Source organism: Cervus elaphus, chromosome 9 (assembly GCF_910594005.1).
Source record: "Cervus elaphus chromosome 9, mCerEla1.1, whole genome shotgun sequence".
In the NCBI taxonomy this organism is placed as follows: domain Eukaryota; kingdom Metazoa; phylum Chordata; class Mammalia; order Artiodactyla; family Cervidae; genus Cervus; species Cervus elaphus.
In genome coordinates this window covers 84,129,840-84,157,108 of record NC_057823.1, presented here as the reverse complement: position 1 = coordinate 84,157,108, position 27,269 = coordinate 84,129,840, and the positions used below count along the sequence as shown (strand labels likewise).

At 37.0% G+C, this 27,269-nt stretch overlaps 1 protein-coding gene across 2 annotated transcripts in view; it reads left to right on the top strand.

Annotated features, from left to right (window-relative positions):
* EDIL3 (EGF like repeats and discoidin domains 3) overlaps nt 1-27,269 on the top strand; it is a 469,087-nt gene that overhangs the window by 243,405 nt on the left and 198,413 nt on the right. For both annotated transcript variants that reach the window (XM_043913549.1, XM_043913548.1), the window contains one exon: nt 13,013-13,126. In XM_043913549.1, the coding sequence (XP_043769484.1) occupies nt 13,013-13,126 (114 nt within the window). The remainder of the gene's footprint in view (nt 1-13,012; nt 13,127-27,269) is intronic.

The window sequence follows — 27,269 nt, the reverse complement described above, 5'->3', positions numbered from 1 at the left end:
GCACCACTTGTTAAAGAGGTTGTCTTTTTTCCATTGTATATCCTTGCCTCCTTTGTCAAAGATAAGGTGTCCATAGGTTCGTGGATTTATCTCTGGGCTTTCTATTCTGTTCCATTGATCTATATTTCTGTCTTTGTGCCAGTACCATACTGTCTTGATGACTGTGGCTTTGTAGTAGAGTCTGAAGTCAGGCAGGTTGATTCCTCCAGTTCCATTCTTCTTTCTCAAGATTACTTTGGCTATTCGAGGTTTTTTGTATTTCCATACAAATTGTGAAATTCTTTGGTCTAGTTCTGTGAAAAATACCGTTGGTAGCTTGATAGGGATTGCATTGAATCTATAGACTGCTTTGGGTAGAATAGCCATTTTGACAATATTGATTCTTCCAATCCATGAACACGGTATGTTTCTCCATCTGTTTGTGTCCTCTTTGATTTCTTTCATCAGTGTTTTATAGTTTTCTATGTATAGGTCTTTTGTTTCTTTAGGTAGATATATTCCTAAGTATTTTATTCTTTTTGTTGCAATGGTGAATGGTATTGTTTCCTTAATTTCTCTTTCTGTTTTTTCATTGTTAGTATATAGGAATGCAAGGGATTTCTGTGTGTTAATTTTATATCCTGCAACTTTACTATATTCATTGATTAGCTCTAGTAATTTTCTGGAAGAGTCTTTAGGGTTTTCTATGTAGAGGATCATGTCATCTGCAAACAGTGAGAGTTTCACTTCTTCTTTTCCTATCTGGATTCCTTTTACTTCTTTTTCTGCTCTGATTGCTGTGGCCAAAACTTCCAACACTATGTTGAATAGTAGTGGTGAGAGTGGGCACCCTTGTCTTGTTCCTGATTTCAGGGGAAATGCTTTCAATTTTTCACCATTGAGGGTGATGCTTGCTGTGGGTTTGTCATATATAGCTTTTATTATGTTGAGGTATGTTCCTTCTATTCCTGCTTTTTGGAGAGTTTTAATCATAAATGAGTGTTGAATTTTGTCAAAGGCTTTCTCTGCATCTATTGAGATAATCATATGGTTTTTATCTTTCAATTTGTTAATGTGGTGTATTACATTGATTGATTTCCAGATATTAAAGAATCCTTGCATTCCTGGGATAAAGCCCACTTGGTCGTGGTGTATGATTTTTTTAATATGTTGTTGGATTCTGTTTGCTAGAATTTTGTTAAGGATTTTTGCATCTATGTTCATCAGTGATATTGGCCTGTAGTTTTCTTTTTTTGTGGCATCTTTGTCTGGTTTTGGAATTAGGGTGATGGTGGCCTCATAGAATGAGTTTGGAAGCTTACCTTCATCTGCAATTTTCTGGAAGAGTTTGAGTAAGATAGGTGTTAGCTCTTCTCTAAATTTTTGGTAGAATTCAGCTGTGAAGCCATCTGGTCCTGGGCTTTTGTTTGCTGGAAGATTTTTGATGACAGTTTCGATTTCCTTGCTTGTGATGGGGCTGTTAAGATCTTCTATTTCTTCCTGGTTCAGTTTTGGAAAGTTATACTTTTCTAAGAATTTGTCCATTTCATCCAAGTTGTCCATTTTATTGGCATAGAGCTGCTGGTAGTAGTCTCTTATGATCCTTTGTATTTCAGTGTTGTCTGTTGTGATCTCTCCATTTTCATTTCTAATTTTGTTAATTTGGTTTTTCTCTCTTTGTTTCTTAATGAGTCTTGCTAATGGTTTGTCAATTTTGTTTATTTTTTCAAAAAACCAGCTTTTAGCTTTGTTGATTTTTGCTATGGTCTCTTTAGTTTCTTTTGCATTTATTTCTGCCCTGATTTTTAAGATTTCTTTCCTTCTGCTAACCCTGGGGTTCTTCATTTCTTCCTTCTCTAATTGCTTTAGGTGTAGAGTTAGGTTATTTATTTGGCTTTTTTCTTGTTTCTTGATGTAAGTCTGTAATGCTATGAACCTTCCCCCTAGCACTGCTTTTACAGTGTCCCATAGGTTTTGGGTTTTGTGTTTTCATTTTCATTCATTTCTATACATATTTTGATTTCTTTTTTGATTTCTTCTATGATTTGTTGGTTATTCAGAAGCGTGTTATTTAGCCTCCATATGTTTGAATTTTTAACAATTTTTTTCCTGTAATTGAGATCTAATCTTACTGCACTGTGGTCAGAAAAGATGACTGGAATGATTTCAATTTTTTTGAATTTTCCAAGACCAGATTTATGGCCCAGGATGTGATCTATTCTGGAGAAGGTTCCGTGTGCACTTGAGAAAAAGGTGAAGTTGATTGTTTTGGGGTGAAATATCCTATAGATATCAATTAGGTCTAGCTGGTCCATTGTGTCATTTAAGGTTTGTGTTTCCTTGTTAATTTTCTGTTTAGTTGATCTATCCATAGTTGTGAGTGGGGTATTAAAGTCTCCCACTATTATTGTGTTACTATTAATTTCCTCTTTCATACTCGTTAGCGTTTGCCGTACATATTGCGGTGCTCCTATGTTGGGTGCATATATATTTATAATTGTTATATCTTCTTCTTGGATTGAGCCTTTGATCATTATGTAGTGTCCTTCTTTGTCTCTTTTCACATCCTTTATTTGAAAGTCTATTTTATCTGATATGAGTATTGCGACTCCTGCTTTCTTTTGGTCTCCGTTTGCGTGAAATATTTTTTTCCAGCCCTTCACTTTTAGTCTGTATGTGTCTCTTGTTTTGAGGTGGGTCTCTTGTAGACAGCATATATAGGGGTCTTGTTTTTGTATCCATTCAGCCAATCTTTGTCTTTTGGTTGGGGCATTCAACCCATTTACATTTAGGGTAATTATTGATAGGTGTGGTCCCGTTGCCATTTACTTTGTTGTTTTGGGTTCACGTTTATACAACCTTTCTGCATTTCCTGTCTAGAGAAGATCCTTTAGCATTTGTTGAAGAGCTGGTTTGGTGGTGCTGAATTCTCTCAGCTTTTGCTTATCTGTAAAGCTTTTGAATTCTCCTTCATATCTGAATGAGATCCTTGCTGGATACAGTAATCTAGGTTGTAGGTTATTCTCTTTCATTACTTTCAGGACGCCTGCCATTCCCTTCTGGCCTGGAGGGTTTCTATTGATAGATCAGCTGTTATCCTTATGGGAATCCCTTTGTGTGTTATTTGTTGTTTCTCCCTTGCTGCTTTTAATATTTGTTCTTTGTGTTTGATCTTTGTTAATTTGATTAATATGTGTCTTGGGGTGTTTCGCCTTGGGTTTATCCTGTTTGGGACTCTCTGGGTTTCTTGGACTTGGGTGGCTATTTCCTTCCCCATTTTAGGGAAGTTTTCAGCTATTATCTCCTCGAGTATTTTCTCATGGCCTTTCTTTTTGTCTTCTTCTTCTGGAACTCCTATGATTCGAATGTTGGGGTGTTTCACATTGTCCCAGAGGTCCCTGAGGTTGTCCTCATTTCTTTTGATTCTTTTTTCTTTTTTTCTCTCTGCTTCATTTATTTCCACCATTTTATCTTCTACCTCACTTATCCTATCTTCTGCCTCCGTTATTCTACTCTTGGTTCCCTCCAAAGTGTTTTTGATCTCATTCATTGCATTATTCATTTTTAATTGACTTTTTTATTTCTTCTAGGTCTTTATTAAACAATTCTTGCATCTTTTCAATCTTTGTTTCCAGGCTATTTATCTGTAACTCCATTTTGTTTTCAAGATTTTGGATCATTTTTATTATCATTATTCTAAATTCTTTTTCAGGTAGATTCCCTATCTCCTCCTCTTTTGTTTGACTTGGTGGGCATTTTTCATATTCCTTTACCTGTTGGGTATTTCTTTGCCTTTTCATCTTGTTTAGATTGCTGTGTCTGGAGTGGACTTTCTGTATTCTGGAGGTCTGTGGTTCCTTTTTATTGTGGAGGATTTACCCAGTGGGTGGGGTTAGACGATTGGCTTGTCAAGGTTTCCCGGTTAGGGAAGCTTGCGTCAGTGTTCTGGTGCGTGGAACTTGATTTCTTCTCTTTGGAGAGCAATGGAGTGCCCAGTGATGAGTTTTGAGATGGGTCTATGTGTTAGGTGTGACCTTGGGCAGCCTGTATGTTGACGTTCAGGGCTATGTTCCTGCGTTGCTGGAGAATTTGCTTGGTATGTCTTGCTCTAAAACCTATTGGCTCTTGGGTGGTGGTTGGTTTCAGTGTAGGTATGGAGGCTTTTGGACGGTCACTTATTACTTAAAGTTCCATGTAGTCAGGAGTTTTCTGGTGTTCTCAGGTTTTGGGCTTAAGTCTCCTGCCTCTGGATTTCAGTTTTATTCTTCCTGTAGTCTCAGGACTTCTCCAACTATACAGCACTGATAATAAAGCTTCTAGGTTAATGGCGAAAAGATTCTCCCCCGTTAGGGACACCCAGAGGGGTTCACAGAGTTACATGAAGAAGAGGAGAGGGAGGAGGGAGATAGAGATGAGCAGGAGGAGAAAAAGGGGGACTCAAGAGGAGAGAGACAGATCTACGCAGCTGTTTGTTCCCAGAGTGTTCTCCGTAGCCCAGTCACCTACAAAGATTCACAGAATTAGATTGGGAAGAGAAGGGGAAAGGAGGAAATAGAGGTGTTCTGAGGTAGAAAACAGAGAGTCAAGATTGGGAGAGAATAATCTTCAGTTTAAAAATAGGGCTTCTCTTCTTCTTTTTTTTTTTTTTGTAAGGTTATAGTGTATTGAAAATGAAAATTAAGGAGTAGTAGAGGAGTACTAGAGGACTTTAAAAGAAATAAGAGAAAAAGAAAAATAGAAAATAGAAGAGAAAAAGGAAAGAAAAAAAAGAAGAAAAAAGAAAAAAAAAAGAAAAAGAAAAAAAAGAAAGAGAAAAAAAATTTTTTTTTCCCTAATTAAAAAAATCATAAAAATCTATGAAAATGAAAGTTAAGGAGTAATGGGGGAGTAATAGGAAATTGTAAAGGAAAATAAAAGAGAAAAAAGAAAAAAAAAAGTAAAAATATATCTAGGAGTTTCTCTGGAGCTGTTGCGGTCAGTGTGGGTTCGGCTCAGTTTCAGATAGCTCCTCGTTCCAGCTTACACTTCTCGACATCTACAGGCCCCTTCCGGTGTAGTCAGTGTTTTCTACAGGGATTTTAATCTGTTGCACCAGTCCCTTCTGAAGCGGTTCCCTTTGTTTATTTGGCTTCTGTTTGCCGGTCTCTTCAGAGCCTCATTTCCACCCTGACACAGGCGGGCGGAGGTGGACTCTTATTCAGGTAGCTAGTTCCGTCGCTCTGAGGGGAGGGGCTGGCGCTGCGGGGAGGGGCTGGCCGCTGTGGGGACAGGCTGGCGCTGCCAGGAGGGGCTGGCACTGCTTTCTCCGTCTGCGCTGCTCAGGCTCCCGGCTGTTCTATATGGAGCGCGCCCCGCGCTGCGCTAGGTTCCAGCCCTCGGGTGTTCCACAAAAGCGCGGAAGGAAAAGCTGCGCCTGCTCTCTGTGCCTTCCCCGTCAGAGCGGTCCAGGCAGCGAGGGGCTTGATGGGCGCACTATCCCCAGGTGTGGCGCGCCCACTCCCTTCCACGGACCCAATCTCAGTTTCCTCTGGCGCCAGTCGGGTGCCTGCGCCTTCTGCCCTCTGCGTCCCCAGCCCCAGTCCCCGCCCACGCCGGTAGGGTGCCTGCGCCCTGTGTCTCGCCGCGACCTTCCCCTTCCCCCTGCCTCCTGCCTCTGGCGGGGCTGGGCGGGTCCGCAGCCTGCGAGCTCTTCTCTGGACTTGCTCGGTCTCTTTGTTCTGCGAACGGCCGGCAGTGTGTTCCGGCCGGTTAATTTACTCTCTCTCTTTTGGTCTCCCACAGTTCAAGTTGGCAACTCACAGAAGCTCCCTCCGATTGTCCTCAGGGCACTCAGGCCGGGACCCTACCCCAAGCAATGCCGCCTAAGACTCCCTTCCCGGGAGGGATCTCTGTCCTTAGCTCTTTTGTCTCACTTTTTATCTTTTATATTTTGTCCTACCTCCTTTTGAAGACAATGGGCTGCTCTTCTGGGCGCCTGATGACCTCAGCTAGCGATCAGAAGTTGTTTTGCGAAGTTTGCTCTGCCTTCAGTTATTCTTTTGATGAATTTGTAGGAGAGAAAGTGGTCTCCCCGGCCTACTCCTCCGCCATCTTGGCTCCTCCCCCTGATGTATTTTAAAGTTCTAACTTTTAAAGGAAGCATTGCTCTAAATCCATTTTCCTTAATAGAACCCCTTTAGAAGTAGGGTGGTACATCTGCCCCAATCAAGGAACTCACTGTCCTAGTACACATGGAGATTCCCCAGGTCTCTAATTTTCTCAGTTCTTTCTTACCAATCAGCAACTATTTATTGCAGGTCAACTTACTATGCCACATGCCCCCAAGGTAATGTTCTTTGCAATGGTTTGCTCTTTGGTAAAAAATTTGACCGGAGATATTGGTTCATTTTGGCATCTACCGTGTTTTTCATATAGCTTTTTAAATGAATTTCTTCAAGGCCTCTAATATTTGAGCTGCATCACCTTCTTGATTACCCCTCCCTCAACCTTCCTTCCATATTCCCTGGTTTTGGCTTCTTAAGTATCTTGGAATGGCTGTCTTATCTTGCTGGCCAAATATCTGATTAAGACAGATAAAGCCTTACTGAAATAATTTTATATGGAAACATTCTAGAGAATTGGGCTCTACCTTGTTACCAGTAGCAGAAGTTTTTGCACCAAAATTGAGGTCCCAAAATAACTTCCAGGATGCCATACAGATGAGCATAGAATACTATCTTTGTTATCAAGTGGTGATGGGTAAATACCTCTTGGATATTTTTTTACACTGTTGTTCTTGGTAATGAAAGTTATCAGTAAATTATTATAAAAGGTTTGTGTGTGATATGTTCTGATTGAAGAAGACTCATTTTAACTTGCTATTTTAAAAGGAATTGCTAGCAATATAGCAAAAGGCCGGATCAAAACAGTGTTCAAGCACATATAATTAAAAATATACTGTCTTGTCCCAGAAATGATTGGGGAATCTTATAGATTATTCTGATTATGACATAATGAAATTCAGTATCTGAGTGGAGAACAGAATTCCTAGAAATTCATAATTTATTCAGCCTTAAAAGAGAAATTAAATAAGCATAGTCTTTAGATAAGAAAAAAAAAAATAAAAGGTCAAATTTTAAAAGACAGTCACTCACAGGAGGTCTGGAGACTATTTAATCACTAATGGGGAGCCCAGGGAAGATAGGTTGTTAAGGATCAAAAGTAGCAGACTCTTGAAAATAAGCTCTTGCTGGCTAATTAACAGTCAATAACAATATTGCAGCAAAAAAGACAACCTGAGGGAAGGGAATAAGGGAGCCAGGGAATTATGTCTTTGGGAAGAAACAAAGGGCTTAAATATGGTGTCCTTTTAATATATCAAAATGAGGGTGCTCAGCCTGACAATCAGTTGCTCTTTCTTGATGCTCATGGGACCTGAATATACTTGGGGATCAAAAGGAGGTCATTTCCTGAGTGAATTAAGTCTTCTTTTTTCCTCCACTCAAGAGGAGGTTACATGGATTTCTGTCCTAAAAAGAATTGGATGTCCTAGTCTAAATGATGGTCCATATTGAAAACATTCCAGGCCAAGTTGGCAAAGTAGTAGTTGAATGTAGTTGAATGACTAGGGCTAGATGGTGCCCACCTCAGGATCTCTGAAGAGAAGCAAGAGTAAGCTGGGACTCTGATGGCCCACGAGTGCAACGTGCAGTCATTTCCATTTTGCATGTTGCAAATGGGAGCCAGTTTGAAAACTAAATAATTAATTAACTATTTAGTCCATTCATTTTGAAAGTTTCCACTGGACGTCCTAGCAAATTAGACTCCAGAAATCTCCATTTCATCTCTGGCCAGTTGGTGGAGTCTATAATGAAGAATGGGATTACAGATTATTTAAATATAATTATCTGAGAAGAAGCAGCAGCATTTCTGTGGCAAGAATCATGCCCAGAGAATTCACTGTTTTTTGAAGACACAGATAAAGGAACTAGCAAATATTGGGTTGGCCAAAAGGTTAATTTGGGTTTTTCTGTAAGTTATGGAAAAGCCCAAATGAACTTTGTGACCAATCCAATATAATTTTGATTTTAAAAACTCTGTGGTAACCTACTACTCTGAAGTCAATTTCATGGGCTTGGGGCTATATTTTGCACAGTGATGGGTCTAACGAAGATCAAGAAAAAAATACTCGAAGTAACTGAGCACTTCTCATGAGTACTCAGAATGATCATAACGAATATGTGTTTTGCAATTACTAGACTTCTTTACAGTGACACCGCCAGAGAATGCATGGGTTTACATTATTTCTGTTAGCAAAAAGCCAGTCCTAAGAGGAAAGACTGCAGCATACCTTTCCAAATCTGTGTAAGGTGGGCTAAGGGCAAAATAATGGTAAAGATAAAGAAACTAAGTTATGCATATAATACTAATGAGTTTCTGTATTTACGATAGAAAAGGGGTCTGGAAACCCTTGTAGAGTCCTTTTTGTTTCAAAGATATGTATGCTATTGTGATCAACTATCTGCTCTCTCATCTATTTCTCCCCTTCCTTTCTTTACTTTGTTTTTTAATTTCTTCACACACATGCATCATGAGTTTATATCTGGGAATTAGTGCTCAACTCTTAGCACTGTCCTTTGGTCAGCTAGAGGGTAGGCAGCAAAGTTTAATGTTTTCAGTGAGGAACCAGGATTCAGCTGGATGTGTTGTAAAATCTAGCTCTGAATGATGCTACTTTTAAAAACAATTATCAGGAAGCAGTCATAGAACTAAAAAACTCAAAAAGTAATAATTATAAATGAACTATAAAAATAACCAAGTATGGAAATTCCCATTTTATATGGAATTGCTGTATCAAACTTTTCTTAGTTATAAAATACTTTAAAATATCTCATTGTATTTGAAATTCAGTGTTGTTCAGTTGCTAAGTCATATCTGACTCTTGGGACCCCATGGACTGCAGCAGGCCATGCTTTCCTGTCCTTCATTGTCTCCTGGGGTTTGCTCAAATTCATGTCCATTGAGTCTGTGATGCCAAGTCCATTTCATCCTCTGCCTCTACCCCCTTCTCCTTTTGCCTTCAGTCTTTCCCAGCATCAGAGTCTGATGAGTCAGTTCTTCCATCAGGTGGCTAAAGCATTGGAGGTTCAACTTTAGCATCAGTCCTTCCAGTGAATATTTAGGGTTGATTTCCTTTAGGATTGACTGGTTTGATCTCCTTGCAGTCCAAGGGACTCTCAAGAGTCTTCTCTAGCACCACAATTCAGATGCATCAATTATTGGTGATCAGCCTTCTTTATGGTCCAACTCCCACAACCAGACCTGACAACTAGAAAAACCATAGTTTTGACTATATGGACCTTTGTCAGCAAAATGGTGTCTCTGCTTTTAAATACACTGAGTTTGTCATAGCTTTCCTCCCAAGCAGCAAGCATCTTTTAATTTCATGCTTGTAGTCATGGTCCATGGTGATTTTGGAGCCCAAGATATGAGGACTTTTTTCTGGAAATGGTAATGGCATGATCTATGACAAAGAGAGATGTATGTGATTTATTACAAAGGAGTTTAACTTTCATTTCATTACATTATATTCTGTGAACATTTATATCCAGTCTTTAATTAAACATGATTTATCCAAATTGAGGTCTGTTTCCATTTAGATTGCTTTCAGTGTTAATCACTGTGCAAATAGCCTTCATGCTGTAAGAACTCTTACATTATACTGATATATAAAAGCTCCTGTGTAATTTGCATCTGTTATCTGAGCCAACATGTTACTAGGTGTGTACATAGAAATGTTTTACTCATTTTGCTACTTCATTAAAGTATGAAACTCAATATAATGTTTTTAATTTTATGAATTTAGGTTAAGGTAGTTAGTTTTACTTAAAAATGCATTAACAGTAAAAGGTCTTTTTTTTTAATGGCTAGAAAACATTTTTTCTTCAGCAAATGCAATTTCAGTTCATTCCACCTCAAGTTAAAACCCTGGGTAAAGGTGTAACTGTATTTTTAGAAACAAATATTGTTAATTTTAACATCATTGTTGGTGATTGTAGACCCAGTCTGAAGAACAAGTAGATAGAAATCCAAAGGTTGATTAATCTCAATTAAATTCACATTCTCCTGTGTAAAGTACTACTTACTGTTTAAAAACATAGAAGAGATTAGGAAGCAAAGAAATATGGTGTGTGCATATCCTAAAAGTATATATAGTAACTCTTGATTGGTCTCATATCATCAGCTGTGAAGATTTCCTTCTATTAACATTTTAAAGCTGCAAGAGCTGAGTTTGATTTTACTTGTTGATGTAGGCCAATATTGAAATGAGAAATGCTCAGGTAAGGTAATTCTCTTACACGAGAATTAAAATGTATGTTGTATCCCTTAGCTTCAAATCCTGGGTGGGTCTCTATGCAGCTTTCCTGCATTCATTTCTTAAGTCCATTCCGTATGTGGCTTTTCTAGGTCTTTCTAGGAAACAAGGGTAGAGAAGCTCCCCTCCCAGCCAGCTCCACGTCTTCAGTGCCAAAAGAGAAAGCCTGCCTCCCTTAGCTGACGCTGGGCATTGGTGGTAATCTGGCCCCTACCTACATCCCCATACTTGGGTTCTAGCACCCTCCTTCCCACTCTCTGCTCCAGACAAAGTCCTGTTGGTGTACCTGAACACACCATCGCGTCATGAACATTCCTCTTCAAGGTTGTGACTCATTCTGGATCCCTGCTTGGCAATATTAATACAATACCCTCTTCATCCTGTTTTTATTAATCCTAACTGAAACATCCCCTCAAGTCCAAGATCAAATTTGATTTCCCTTACATGGTCTTTTTCAGACATTAATATTCAGTAGCACCTTGGTATATGTATATATATGTATACACACACACACACACATATATATAAGAATACTTTTTTATGTCTAACTTTACAAAATAAGGCAATGTATTCTTTAAGACATGAAGATTTCACTTTTTATTGGCCACTGACATACCTCACCTGAAACAAATTGTCGTAGATATGATGTAGGCAAAGACACGTTAGGCATGTTCCAAAGTAGCCAGTTATTGCCCCTACCTTGTACTGAGCAGGTAAGAAATAACACAGTGATTTCTGTGCCACTTTCAAAATTTAATGAAAATATGTTTCATGTTCATCCCATATAAATAAAGACTAGATGAATTTTTGAGGGAAAAAAGAGCTAAATATTTCATCAGTTGAGAAAAATGAATGACATATTCTTTCTTTAGTTCTTTCTTTCCTTCCTTCCTTCTTCCTCTCTTTCTTGAAAGTTTTAGTGTCAAAAATTTGAGTCTATTATATTTTATAGTACACAGCTGTTTCTTAGAATGATCAAATTCTTATTTAATCCTATTATTTGATATTATATTTGCTTAAAGTGGGATTCCCAGGTGGCTCAGGTGGTAAAAAATCCACTTGCCACCCTGGGTTGGAAAGATCCCCTGGAGCAGGAAATGGCAACCCACTCCAGTATTCTTGTCTGGAGAATCCCATGGACACAGGAGCCTGGCGCCCTACCGTCCTTGAACTAGCAAAGAGTCAGACATGATTGAGCTCCCCGGCGTGGTTTAAATGATTTAGATTATTTCTGAACACAGTCATGAATTATCTACTCTCAAGGTGTAGCAGTTGACCAGAAACCAAAAAGGACCGGAAATCTTTTATAAAGTGGTCACCTGCCTAAAGAAATTTAGACCAAACTTTGCCATAACCTGAGAACAAGAGGGTGACCAAATCTGCTTCCAGAAGGAGATGCTGTTTATAAGAATTTAAAGGAAAAGGAAAAATAGAGGTTTTCTAATATTTTGTCCTCATTTAATATTGAGAGGGTAATTTAATGATCTTATTGTTTTAAGCACCGTGAAAACTCAGAACTTTAGAATAGCTTTTGATGTGTTTATCAGAAGGCATATTACACATCTGAAATAATTTTCTTCAGATTGCACCACTATTTTGTTAGATATTTGATCAAGCAATATTTACTGGGCACTAATGGTCTTCTAGATAGTGTGGGGCATTTTAGGGGGTAGAGAGAACAGTACTGGACAGGGCCTGCACTTGTAAAGTTCACAGATTGACCGTGAGAGGGAAAGGCATACAGACAGACAATTCCTAAGGAAGAGCACTTAGGTATGTAAGAAGCGGTTGTGGGAATAGGAGCAGAACAGGTGTTCAGTTGAAACAGATGATAGGAAGGGAAGGCAGTGCAGAGCTGTGTACGTCCTCCAATTACTTTCCTAGTTCCCACAGAACCAAACCCAGCGCTGTGCTTAGAGGAAATGATGTGCAAATATCGGTGATTGATACTTCACTAGTTCATCATTATTCCTTTTTTGTTGTTGTTCAAAATCCCATTTACTGTCCCTGTTATCCAAAATTAGCTTGGAATTTAGTATAATTTGCTGAATGTTTCATATATCATATGATTTTTCATCAAGTATAATAATAGTATATCAAAGGTAAATCCCTTTAGTCATCCTAACTTTAGAAACCCTTGAATGAAATTAGGAAATGATCGTCATTTACATTTATTATACTTTGCATGTAACAAGCTTTAGCTATTAACTCTAATTTGCTTCTCATCGCATTCATCAAAGGCGAACTATTTAGAAACTAAAACATCTCTGTCAGTTAGAATTTTAATGAATTAAGATGAAATGAGACAGTGTTAATTGGCAGTGGTTGCTGCTGGGGAGGTTTCTAGATCTTGTAAGTGATACCAATTCATTTCTCGATCAGGGTTAATTTATTTGATTTAATTCTAAGGATACACTGAATATTTCCCCAACTAGTCATGTTTATTTTCAGGATTACAGAGTGTTTTAGTTCTGTTGGGTTTGGATTCTCAATTCCATTTGAACTTGACTTAGTTTGATTGTTAATAAATTGTCTGTTGTAAGCACCGATTATATTATTGACGAGACATACACACACGACATTATTTTACCTTCTCTTATTTGAAATGCCTAAAACCTTCTAAAAATCTATCTTTTTTCACCAGTAATTCTCTTTCTCTCTTCTTCCTATTTTCCTCAGATATAAATGAATGCGAAGCTGAGCCCTGCAAAAATGGTGGGATATGTACAGACCTTGTTGCTAACTATTCCTGTGAGTGCCCAGGGGAATTCATGGGAAGAAATTGTCAATACAGTAAGTATTCACATATATGTGAATATCTATATATGTATATATATTGCCTCTGTTTGCATCATCTTCACTTATTATGGAATTTGGGTCAAAATCAGTAATAATTTGCTTCCAGAGTTTATAATATATCAAAATGTGCATTTCATATTTGTTGTTATCAAATATAATAAGAGCATCATATGATAACAGCAATCAAATGTTTTAGTGTACGTATATACTCCTGGGTGGGTCTCAGAGCATGATAGGAGTACGAGCGGTTACCTTGTGACCTCAAAGGAGCGCGACAGTTCCTTAAAGACACAAGTGCATCACTTCTACGAGCCTCATTTTGGCTTTTGAATATATATAGGACCTAATTTCGATGGACATGAGTTTGAGTAAACTCCGGGAGTTGGTGATGGACAGGGAGGCCTGGCGTGCTGTGATTCATGGAGTCACAAATAGTCAGACACGACTGAGTGACTGAACTGAACTGAGGACCTAATTTCCTTCCAGACTGGTTATTCTGGTTCAAACAATAAATTCAGAGCATTCTAACCAGATAACTAACCTTTGTCACAAAGAAAAGGTAGAGATTAATGAGGATTCATGTTAAGCTGGCCTATAGATTAGTAAGAATTTTAAACACCATTTATTTGTCTTCTTGGAAGCCTAAGTCTGTAAGGTCTTGAAGTGATGGATCAAATTATAGGACAATAATTTGCCTGAAGTGTTTACCATGAAGCACAGAGCACCCCGCCTTTCTGAAAACAAACAAAAACTAGGGAGAAGTAATAACAAGATTGTAGTTGGTGGAAGGAGACCAGAATTGTGCACAAATACTTGCTAATGAGAACAGTAGTGGTGTAGTTTATTGATTGTTGGACATTTTTAGAAACTTCATAGTGCTATGGCTTTGATGTATATAATGATGTTATATACATAGAGCATATATATATATACATATATATAGAGAGCATCGTAACATTATGCAAGTTCAGAATGCAAATGCAGATGAGAATTCAGACATGGAAACTAAAACACATGGGCTATGTGGTTTTCTCAGGCTCTCAAAGTTAGTGCCAAAAGCAGAACTGGAAGGAATCTAGAATCAGGTCTTAAGATTCCAAATTCCGTATATTTTTCTCTAAATCAAGATGTCTCTGTAGATAGAGCTGAACCTGGTAAACGTGAAAGCACCTTCCACGTCTACTGTCTTATACACACACTCACTCACTCACTCCTTCCCTCTTTCCTTCTATTCTCTTTCTCTTTAGCAAGAGTAACAATTTTATTTCTCACTTTTCCCTCTCTATTCCCCTTTGACAATGGTAATTTACAAAATAAAACAAGGAAAATTATTGAAAAATTGATTTGGCTTATGTATTTAGACAAGATGATCTGGGGATTCTCATCACCCTAGCCCTGAATATCTTCATGAAAATGATGAAATTGTGACTATCAAAGAAGTACTTTTGATTGAGCAAAATTTTTCTAAGCTTGAAAATAATTGAAGGGTGCTTCTCTGGTGGCTCAGTGGTAAAGAATCCACCTGGAGACACTGGTTTGATCCCTGATTTGGGAAGATCCCACATGCCATGAAGCCAACTAACCCATGCACCACAGCTATTGATCCCATGTTCTCGAGCTCTGGAGGCACAACTACATATGTACTCATATGCCCTAGAGCCTGTGCTCCTCAATAAGAGAAGCCACCACAATGAGAAGCCTGCTCCCTGCAACTAGAGAGTAGCCCCCACTTGCTGCAACTAGAAAAAAGCCTGCACCACAATGAAGACTAAGCACAGTCATAAATAAATAAAACTAATCAAAAATGAAAATAATTGGAGAAGGACATGGAGCACAAGTTAATAAAGGGAGGTTCAAGCATGGATGAATGGAAAGAAAGGAGAGTCTGAGGAAGCAGAATATTCTGGATGACCCATAGCCATCCAGTCATCTAACCTAGCAACCTTCCTCCAAAGAGTTTAAATAACCTCCCACTGAGTTAAATTCAGTTTCCACTGGTCCTTGGCCCACCCAGACCCAGCTCTTGATGAACCTTTGGTTCAAGGGGCCTGAATACACTGCTCAGTGAGCCTTTTCCATCTGTATTGATCACAGAGTAACTAGACAACCAGTTGGTTACGTTACTGTTGTTCAGTAACTAAGTTGTGTCAGACTCTTTGTCCTATGAACTGTAGCACACCAGGCTTCCCTATCCTTCCCTGTCTCCCGGAGTTTGCTCCAGCTCACGTCCATTGAGTCGCTGATGACTTCCAACCATCTCGTCCTTTGTCACCCCCTTCTCCTCTTGCCCTGAGTATTTCCCAGTATCAGGGTCTTTTTTAATGAGTCATATCTTTGCATCAGATGGCCAAAGTATTGGAGCTTCAGCATCAGTCCTTCCAATGCATATTCAGGGTTGATTTACTTTAGAATTGACTGGTTTGATCTCCTTACTATTCAACAGACTCTCAAGAGTCTTCTTCCACACTACAATTTGAAATAGCTCAGGTGGAATTCCGTCACCTCCACCTGTTGAAAATGGAAGGAAACCTGGATGTGAGCTAGAAAGTGAAACCAATGACTAAAACTTGTGCATCTCTCCATTAGCGATTTTGCTGAAGTCACCACATGTGAAAGTATCCTTGAAAAGAAAGAAATCTGACAGATTTAGAAGGATGTATCGAAATACGCTTTGAGCTTAATTGCCCCCAGCTTGCATCTAGTGTCTTCCAATTAGTTTTTGCTACTGTGTTTAACAAAATTTTGTTTTTCTTTGACTCGATTTTGTCTCTATATAATATCTATGTGGGGCTTCCCTGGTGGCTCAGAGGTTAAAACGTCTGCCTGCAATGCAGGAGACCCAGGTTCGATCCCTGGGTCAGGAAGATCCCCTAGAGAAGGAAATGGCAACCCACTCCAGTACTCTTGCCTGGAGAATCCCATGGACAGAGGAGCCTGATAGGCTACAGTCCACGGGGTCGCAAAGAGTCAGACACGACTGAGCAACTTCACTTTCACTTTAATATCTATATGTAAATCCAGACTGCTCTCTGACATGAATGTGATGGTGAGGTGCCTCCCATTATTTATCATATTCTCTGACATTCTGCTGTTCCCTTCTTCATCTCTGTGCCTTGACAGGGATCAAAAAGGATCACGTAAGGTACACTGTTAAATTTGTTCCTCTTGGGGTATTTGTTTTTATTGCATTGATTTGTAAGAATATGTAATAAGGATTCTGATTCTTCCCATTGTCTTTGTTGCTGAGGATATATGGTTTTGCTTTTTTCTGACTTTTTATAATGTTTAGAAAATCCAGAGTAAGAAAGTGCACCTTGCCACAGTGATGATTTAGTGCTTCGTATTGAAAACTTAGACCATCCCCTGACTACACAGCATAGAGAAGTACTGCAGGTTACAGCTAGTGCCAGCTCCCAGTTGATTGAGTTTAGTATCTTGGGAGTTGACATTGCAGAGATTACAACCAATTTGCTCACGTCCACTCTGAAGTAAGATTCATAAACTTTCTTCAGGCTTTGTGTGCTGTCCCATAGGAATTCCACTAGGTCAGTTTATACCTGCAATAATGGGAGGGAAGCCATTTGTTTCAGCAGATATTTCATGTGAGAGGGAAGAGAGAATGATGACGATTAAGTGCTTGGTGGGGCAGGGAGCTAGGGTAGGAGTGGGGGTGTGAGGGGGTGGGGAGGGAAGGGTTAGAGGACATCTGTACCAAAATGCTGTTATCCTTGTGTTCACTTTCAAATTGTCTTCAGTCTGACTGGGGCTCCTGCACTTACATTTACCTCACTTGTGCCACTTCTGCCTTTTTAAAATTTTGATTTTATATCAAAGTATAGTTGACAGATATCCACTCCCTTCTTAATTGTACTGATGGGTTTATTGAGATCTGGTATATTTTGCAGTGGGGTTATGCAAGTGAACTTGAAATAAGAGTCTCTCATTTTAGGCCATTTCTGCATGCAGGCATCTTGATAGTTTATCTGAGATCACTTATTTATTTCTCACTCATTTCAAATAATCAACAGTCATACGATGCTATGATCTTACCAGCTGCTACTACTACTAGTGAGCCTTATATCAAAATATAAAAGTGGTAATTTTGGAGGTTGCATTTCTCACAGTGAAGAAAGACTGATCTTGATATACATATACTTGTCATCAAAAGATTTTTTTTTCAGTCCTTAGCTTTTTCTTTGCCTTTTCCTCATTTTTACCATACCTTCAATTTTAAGCAATTTATTATGACTGACTTTCAGTGTAATTAAATGAAGTATTTTTAATATTAATGATATCCTACATTTTAAAAACCTAAGTATAAATTCATTTATTCACTCATTATTCATTTTCATTTAAACAATTAAAGGCAAGACATTTATGTTGAGATGAGAGTTTAATATTGTTTTCAAAATTATTGTGTGAATTATTTTTCATAATGTATGTCTTTAATTAATACAGCTATTAAGTACTTTTAGTTTGTAAGGAATAAATTTATATCTAGCTCTATTATAAGATAATGCTTAATTATGTGGTAATAATTATTATGTGTATCAATCACCTGTTAAACATTTTCTGTAACAATATAATTAGTTCATATGTTAACAACAAATGTTTTAATACTTTGCAAAGAATGTAATTATAATTTTAACACTGATTATTTCCTAATATCTGTGGGTGAGTTAAGACAATAATGCATCTGATTTATATAATTTCAGTTTAGATTTCCAGTTATGATTCATATAGCTTATCATTGACTTTGAGAGATCTCAATAATATTTTAGTTTTATCTTTTTTTTTTTTTTTTTTACCACAGGGCATTTGGTTAACTTTGATTATTTTAATTTTAATTGAAGTTACTTTTGATTGATATGTGAAAATTTTTAAGATGTTCCCAGGGCCACTCCCTGGTGGCTCAGACGGTAAAGGGTCTGCTTGCAGTGCAGGAGACCCAGGTTCAACCCCTGGGCTGGGAAGATCCCCTCGAGAAGGAAATGGCAACCCACTCCAGTATTCTTGCCTGGGAAAAATCCCATGAACAGAGGAGCCTGGTAGCCTACAGTCCGCGGGGTTGCAAAGAGTTGGACAGGACTGAGCAACTTCACTTTCTTTCTTTCTTTCATAGTACCTAATGGGGCTTCCCTGGTAGCTCAGTGGTAAAAAAATCTGCCTGCAATGCAGGAGATACAGGAGACCTGAGTTCAATCCCTGGATTGGGACGATTCCCTGGAGGAGGAAATGGCAACCCACTCTAGTATTCTTGCTGGGAAAATTCCATGGACAGAGGAGCCTGGCAGGCTACAGTCCATGGGGTCTCAAAGAGTCAGACCTGGCTAAAGCAACTGAGCACACACTTAGTACCTATTACAGATATTCTTCTAATTTAAGTTCTAATTTATATTCCCTTGTTTCTTTTAAATGAGTTCAAGTGTTCACATAGCCATTTTTATAAACATCTTCAAAAGACAAGGATGATGAACTGGAATGAGAAAACTGTCCTCAGAAGAAAAATACGCTTTGTCATGTAGTATTAACAGAACATGATGTTTAAAGTAAATTCAATGGAAATTGATAGCACTTCACTTAACTATCTAAAAATAACTAGGATTATTTTCACTTTGGGGGCTTATGTGGCTGACAGTAGCCATATACAGTTCCCTTCTGGGTGTTTAAATGTGACATGATTAAATTTCACAAATGGCACTCAAATTCATTTCTATTACTCATACTATTTCTGGAAATTAAAATAGTCACCAAGGGAGCCCTTATAATACAGCATCCCCAAACTATTATGCCAGAAAGGATTGTGACTTGGATGTTTTCAGAGCATTTTATTAAAAATCAAAACTAAAATCTTCAACTGAGGAGAAAGTGATGTTTCTAAAAGTCAAAATTATCCAGTTTTTTTTTAATTTAATGAAATAATCTAGATAATTCTATAGTACTTTAGGAATTCCATATATAAACTCATAAGGGCAAAAGGTGATGATACATGTGAGTAGAGTTTGAAAACTATAGATTAGCATCTCTGTATCTTCATTTTTGAGCAGCTGTAACTCTTTAAGCCTTCATTATAAATAAGCTAGTATTTACAAATACACAAACATATTCTAGATAAATGTATATATGTGTTTTTTCTTTTGATATCAACATATGCTACCAAGTACACTTGAATTATAAGTGAAGACTTACGCTGTTAAAATTGATAAAACATCTGATAAGTAAATAATATCATCTGCATTATTATATGCTCAACAATTAATTATTGCTTTTGAAAGACAAACTTGTAAATAAAAACTCTCAACTTATCTTAAAATTTTATCACCAGTTGTTATATGATAATGTTGATTTTAATTTTCCTATGAGCCAAGCACTGTTCTAAGTACTTTAAATAACAACTTATTTGATCCTCTTAACACTCTTTGTTGTAGCTTCTGTTTATTGTTGGCTCCATTTTACAGAAAAAACTGGCTCATGAGAGATGAAATAATTTGTGTAGGTTCACATGGCTAGTAAAGTTCAGATCTGGTCTTAACCCCAGGTATGCATCTGTATAGCCTGTCCTCCCAAGCATGATCGATCCTGCCCTTTGGAAGGTGAAAGGAACACTGTTTACTACACAGTACACTTTAAGAACACTTGCACTTGAGTGGCCTTGACAAGTGGCTGCAGAGTAAGAGGAAAGAACATAGGCTTTTTTTTTTTTTTTTTTTAGAACATAGGCTTTTAATTCAAATAGAACTGAGGTTTAAACTCTGACTTTTTCTTTTTGTAGAATTGAGGTTTAAACTCTGGCTTGTTCTCTTTATATGTCTGAATAGCGTTAGTTGACCTTTCTGAGCCTCAGATTCTTCATCTATAAGTAGAATGAGTAGCACTTTTTGGTTTATATTGATGATTAGATTAAAATTAGCATATATAAACTATTTCATAAACTACATAGGTCAATACATGTTGTAGATAAGCAAATGCATAAATAAATAGATATGATTTTGAGTCACTTAAAAGAGTTAATGCTAGTTTAGTCCCCTTTTTCTTGTTATAATTTTTAAAAATTTTAAAGTACTACCCATCTTTAGTAATTGACTGTGTGTATTGAGAACAAAATGTATAGGAGTCAGCTTTTTAATGCATTGCATACCATGTTTTACAAGTACATTAGTTTAGGAAATCCAGTGACATTAGCAGAATTTTTAATAAACAAATATTATTAATTCAACCAAAACCATTATAGGGGATAAGAGTTGCTTTAGTTTTTGAAAAATATGACATATATATAATATATGTATTATATTTTGAAATATATAACATATATTATTTTGAAAAATATAACATACTCTGAACCTCAAATACCAAAGTTCATTTCTTTATGTTTTTTTTGTTTGCAATTATTATAAGATGCCACTGTTATTTGATCAGGTATTTTAGTGAATGGTGAACAGAAACAGTGAAACAAATAGTATCAGTATTTTCTTTTGTAATATAGATGGTCAGAGATTATAGTTTTATCCTATATAACACTAAATTCCTAGTCTGCTGTCCAGGTATTACATAGATCCAAAGGCAAAATATAAGAGATTCTGATTAAAATAAAGAGTTTTAAAAATAATAAGTGTTTATAAAGAAGTGAAAATGAAAATTAAGACACATATATTTAAAATGAAAATTGTGTAAGTCGAGTATTATAACATAGTGAATGAATTCAACTAGGTGTTCAGTAAATAAACTAGCCACAAATATTTATTGATTTTTTTCTTAACTATGTACAAAATTTTCAGAAAATGTATAAATTCATTCACCAACTTGGATCCAGCAGTAGCCACCCACTACAGCTGGAGCAACAATAGCAGTTAAATTCAGTTCCTGTTCTTCTGGAGTAGGCAGATTAATGGGAGAGAAAAGCAAGAATTACATGATGGCTGATTACAAAACATGATGAGTGCTGTGAATGAAGAGGGAGCCGTGATGGAGCACCTGTTCTGTTTGGGGGAGTTTAAGGAAATGACATTTGAACTGAGGCCAGAGGAACATATAGTAGGTACCAAACAGAGGACGGGCTGTTGAAATGAGAATTTCACAAGAAGAACAATATGCTCAAGGATAAACAGGCTCTTTGTTTAATATGAAGACACATATTAAGTGGATGAGTTCTGATTGCTGTGTAATAATCATGTTGAGGTTTTTAGGATGATCACTTACCTTTTAGGCTTTGACAATAAGGGGTCAAGACAAGATGATGGAAAAAATATTTAAGTATTAATAATCCATCTCACAAACTATCTATTTTGTGTGTCCACAAGGGATTTTTAAAACACCAAAATAGACTTTAGCTTTTGAATGTGTAGCAAGAAATCAAAGAAAAGCAAAGAATAATAATCATTAATGCTAATTCTAGTTTTATTCCAGATTAAAAAAGTCTGCTCTGTTTTAGAATTTTGAAATGGTGCTTCAGCAGTGATTTTTGCCTTTGAAATCATTGCCTAATATCAACATAAGGTTACTTTCCTTGAATATATAGAATAGGAATTAATTCACAACTCTATTAGGACAGGAAAAGGATAGCTTACCTTAGGCTCTCACCTTTTGTGAACATTAAAAAAAAAGAAAAAGTAACTACGGGTTGATGAAAGTTTTATATTTAAGATTAATTGTATACTGTTAAATCCAAGATACACAATATTTAAAAATCTACCCATAAATATATAGTGATATAAATGGAAGTAACCGTAACTATAAATACTTGAGCATGGATAATTCTTTAACTTAGTTTCTCACATTCTTTACCAAGACCTGACAATAAGTACAAAAAATCCAGAATACTGTGCAAGTATATCGATAGCCCTCAAGGAAAGAAATGACTCCAACATTACTGCAGGATGAAGTCTTTGCAACAATAAACACAAAAAATTGACTTAATGACAAAACCAAATTGGATTTTATGTGTCTGACACAGAAGTTCCATTTTCAATCAGATGCCTCTGGGTATATTTTTCCAAATGTTGCCCAACAATTTTGTACAGAGATGTCACACTTTGAAAGTTCACCTGCTGTACGTTAAAGTGATGATCTAATGAAAGATGTAAAAATATCTGCAGAATGCTCAAATAGATCCCCCAGGACTTACTAAACACATCTAACAAATTGAATCAGATTCTCATTACCTGACATTTTGTATTTGATTACAAATAATTACTGAAACCTTCAATAAGACCTTCTTGTTTTTCAAATTATGTAACATTCCCATTATGCACTTAATAGCATATGTTCAGGGATCAAAATTAATTTTGCATTTATTCTCCAAACTGAAACTCATTCCAATATATCCCTATCTCAAAAAAGGCAGGTGAAGTGTGCAGAAATCAAGAGAGTTTGGGAACAGGATAATCTGATGTCATCTTTGTAGCATTTAAAACTATAATATATGATTGAGAAATACTGTATTTTCTCAGACTGTAAATATCAATCTTTTCAATTATCACCCCATCCTTACCCTTGGAGGGGAAAAAAAAAACCTCAAATAAAATATGGCACTATAGAAAAAAAATCTCCTGTAGGAAAATTACTAGAAAAGAAGTCATTCTATGACTTGCAAGTTGAAACATGGTTAATTTAAGATGTAATTTGTGGTCTAGTCATTATTCTTTACATGTGTACCATGGCATTTTGGGGTGCTTAGCTGAAACTTGGGGTCTGAATATCAGAGTGAGGCTGAAATGGTTATTTCATCATGGGAAAATTACAGGCACAAATCACTGTTTGTTTTTTAATCATTCACTGAATAGCAGAGACACGTCTCTCAGGAGAAAGAAAAGAACATAGATGATATCTAGTCTTTTATCAAATGTGCAAAGCTTTCCAGGATTTCCTGAAATCCCAAGGGTTTCAAATAGTACCGATAAAATTTTACTGGCAACCACGGAGCCGAGCTGGGCGGGACACCAACCCCTGGCATGCTGCTGGCCGCAGTTGCTAGCTACATCTGCAGCCTTGGAAGTGAGAGCCTCCCGCAGCATGTAGCACAAAGAGCCTCCATATATGTTTTGAGTTTCATCTTCAAAGCATTTTTCTTCACCTGAAGCAGAGGATTCCAACAAATTTCTTTCCTGCATAGTCACATTGAATGGTAGGTACAAACTGGCACCTCATGGTAAGCCAGGACAGCCAGTTATAAACACGTGAATGCTAACTCAGGGAAGCACTGGTAACACAGACTCAGATTCAGGAATCAGATGAGAATGGAGAAGTGATAGGGTTGAATGTTAGTGCCAAAGGAGAGATTAAAAAGAATAAAGAGTACAAGATTACTCAAATAGACTTTAACATAAAGCAATTCTATCTGCAAAGGGGCAAAAAGAGAGTCATCAGAGAAACAGAGAATAGAGATGTAGAGAGGGCAAAGAAAATAATGTTTCCAGAATAGGAGCTGGTCAAGGAGATGGATACCTAAGAAAAGACACTTTTTAAAAAAATTTAGATCCTTTAATCATTAACAGTCCTGAAATAAGTGTGGTGGGTGGTAGAGAGAATGCCAGATTCACCTCTTCCACATGGAACAGGTGCTGAGGAAGAAATAATAGCCACAGACTGCTCCTCCCAGGTTATGGAATGCTCAACTTTGAGCATATCTTAAACCCCAAAGAGTCATTAAGGTGGCCAAGGACCTAAAAATAAGTTTCACGATAGTTACTTTAATAGCTTTATCTGGTCAATAATACACATTCTTTTTAGAGCTCTAAAGGGAATGGACACATAAAGTATCCAACTTAAAAATAAATTGAACTGGAGGAATATGGTTCTATAAAAAGAAGTAGAGCCAGAGCAAAGTCAGTAAATTCAATACTAAAATTCAAGGAAAACAGGAGCAGGGACAGAAAATAAACTATTCTGACAAGAAAAGTGGATAGAACTATAGTTATATAAGGGAGCCTATAAATACTCAGCACTATTATCTAACTACAAAACACCAAAGAGTTGAAACCGTGCCTCTTAGCTCCAACAAATCCAAGGATATTTGTGGTAGTTTCTTCAAAATAAAATTCAATTTATATTTTTTGGTACACTCAGGAAGACACACAATTTTTTTGAACATCCATAACCTGGCTATTTCATATATAAATGTTGCTTCATATCCACTCAGCAGTAACTTAATAATGCCTTTTCCTTTCCCATTAGAATTATTCTTCGATTCTACCATTGTTAATAGCTTTCAGTATAACAAAACATGAGCACTTTCCTACAGGGATTTATATAAAGGATGCTCTTAGCCCCATCCCCTTTAAGTGCTTAATGTGAAGTTTTTGACCAAGGCTACAGGACCCTCAGGGATAGCTAGAATTCTGGGTGTCTGTGTTTTTTGATGAGGGAACAAAAATTGTATGTTTCTTTTTTACTAATAGCTCTCTGAAACTTAGAATTTCCATCCATTACAGATGTAGACAACAATGAATCATTGCATTAGCAGTACCGATGACTTTGTCACTAACTTTGTCACTAAGATAATGTGTCATACCACATTGTCTTGTTGTACACCACTGAAAATACCATTTACAGTTTCCACTAATAAGAAACTATAGTGGTCCTGACACCACCTCTGTTATTTAACGTGTTAATAGATAAGCATGCATGTTATTATATCACACATTTTAAAATATTTTGATAATTACTTTGTGCTTCTGTTTATTTCATTTTGTGAACTGAAAAGCATGATTCTGAGAAGGGCCTCTAGGCGTCACAAGACTGATGAAAGTATCCATAGTGCAGAAAAGATTCAGAATCCTGAGTTTTTTGGTTTCAAAAGATATTTTTTCCTTCAGGATAATATGCATGAAGCTTTTGGAAATAAAAGCTACTAATGATCCATTTTCATTGAATGTCCATTTCTAGCCATGCTTCTGAGTTTGATTCTCTAGCTCCATGTATAAAAAATATAAGTAAAATAGCAGAAGATGATACTGTTAAGTCACATTTTTATCATTGTGTTTGCAGGCGTTTTAACAGCAGAGTTATTATTGAATGCATTGCTGCTTCTCACCAACAGTGCAGGTTCAGAAAGTTTGTTAACCCTATAGAGAAGTGATATATTCAAAGTTAGATATGGATATTAATCCATATTTAAAAGACAAAAAAAGAGATACACTAAAGAACATCCCTCCTGCCCAGAGACTACAGTCTGAAGTTGAAAGCATCCAGTCTACTTTGTTTTTAACCAGGGCCTTTCCAATTTTCTTAAGACCAATTATAATCTGTGTAAAATTTTATAATCATTTAGTTATTTAGTTATTTTATAGTCAATTTAGAATTTGACATATATATATAGTTGCTTTAGAAGAATACAGCTTGTGTATAAGTTAACAAAAAATTGCCAGTTGTCTAGAAGCATAGCATCAAATACAGAGTAAAATGTGGATTGCTCATTATGTGAGAAAAAAAGAATGCCAATCTACTAAGTTATATTTTTAGCTAGTGATCACATCAGTTTCAAAGCATTGTCACTAAGTACATAATTAAGTCTGTTTTGGAACTTAGTTCTTAATTCATAGTTTATGTGTACCTAGAGTTATTTTAAGCAGTCTACATTTCTAAGGCTCATGTGATTCCATCATTTATTTGGCCTTCTTTCTTTAAGGAGGATAAGTTTGCACAGATCTGTGAGTGCTGAACTGGAATAAAAATGTGGAAATGACTAGACATCTAACAACCTAGATCTTTTGCGACAGGACTCTGACAATGGCATTATGTTAGACGCTAAGACAACTATCAAAATATAGAACACACAGTCATTGACATTAAGACTTTTGAAATATTGCTGTGATGTACTTTTTCTGGCTTTTTTGATTATAGGAAAAATATAGTCATTCAATCCATCTTTTTAAGAGGGCTGTTTTCAAGATTATATGTGAACCAAAACTGCAAAGAAAGCTTGTGGACTACTGGGACCCATGTCTTACTTTCTCATTCTATTTTTGTTCCTGGTTCCACGTCACATGGGTTCTCATAGAACTTTTGCTTTTCCCTGTTTTTACCCTGCTTCCTTTCATACTCATGATGAATTTCAATTTATTGAATATTCTTCAATTACAGCAATATTTTAGTTGAGGTAGCTTTTTTAATGAATAATAAATAGTGCTGTGGATTGCACATGAAAAGGTTACTTACAACACAAAAAAAGCAATAAGCTTGCAATTGTATCTGAGAAGGAAAAACAATTCATTTAGTGTCTCTTAACTCTTCTTTCTAGCATAGCAAAATAGCAGCTTTTTATACAAATTTAACCTTTTGAGCAGTCAGGTGGATTTTATCATAGGGGCTTAAGTGAGTTCATTCATTATGCAGAACACTACAAAAGTCCCCACAGAACTACTAATTATATTCTAGTGTTTGGTCGAGTCATAAAAAGTAAAACAATTTTTGTTTAATATTCTAAGGATAGTGGCACATCTTTGCTTGAAAATATTACAGATTATTATATAAAATTCTATTGAATAAAATGGATAAGACAATGTAATAGAAAAAAATATGTCATTTTCCCAGTCTGGTAATAAGCCCTCAGATTTTGGTTTCTAATATGACCTAAAAGAGAGGATTTTGTAGTTCTGGTTTAACTATCAGTTATAGTGAAAGTGAAAGTGAAGTCACTCAGTCGTGTCCGACTCTTTGCGACCTGTGGACTGTAGCCCACCAGGCTTCTCCGTCCATGGGATTCTCCAGGCAAGAATACTGGAGTGGGTTGCCATTTCCTTCTCCAAGGGGTCTTCCCAACTCAGGGATCGAACCAGGGTCTCCCGCATTACAGGCAGACACTTTAACCCCTGAGCCACCAGGGTAATTGCCTCATACCAGTGAAGTGAAATGACTGTCGTGTCCGACTCTGCAACTCCATGGACTGTAGCCTACAAGGCTCCTCTGTCCATGGGATTTTCCAGGCAAGAATACTGGAGTGATTGCCATTCCTTTTTCCAGGGGATCTTCCTGACCCAGGGATTGAACCCAGGTCTCCCGCATTGCCGGCAGATGCTTTACCATCTGAAACACCAGGGAAACCAGTACTAATACCAGTAACATGAGGATAAGGAATTGTCCAGAAAAAAATTAAAACATGCACCTCTAACAGAAAACATAAACATGCATCATGGACATTTCC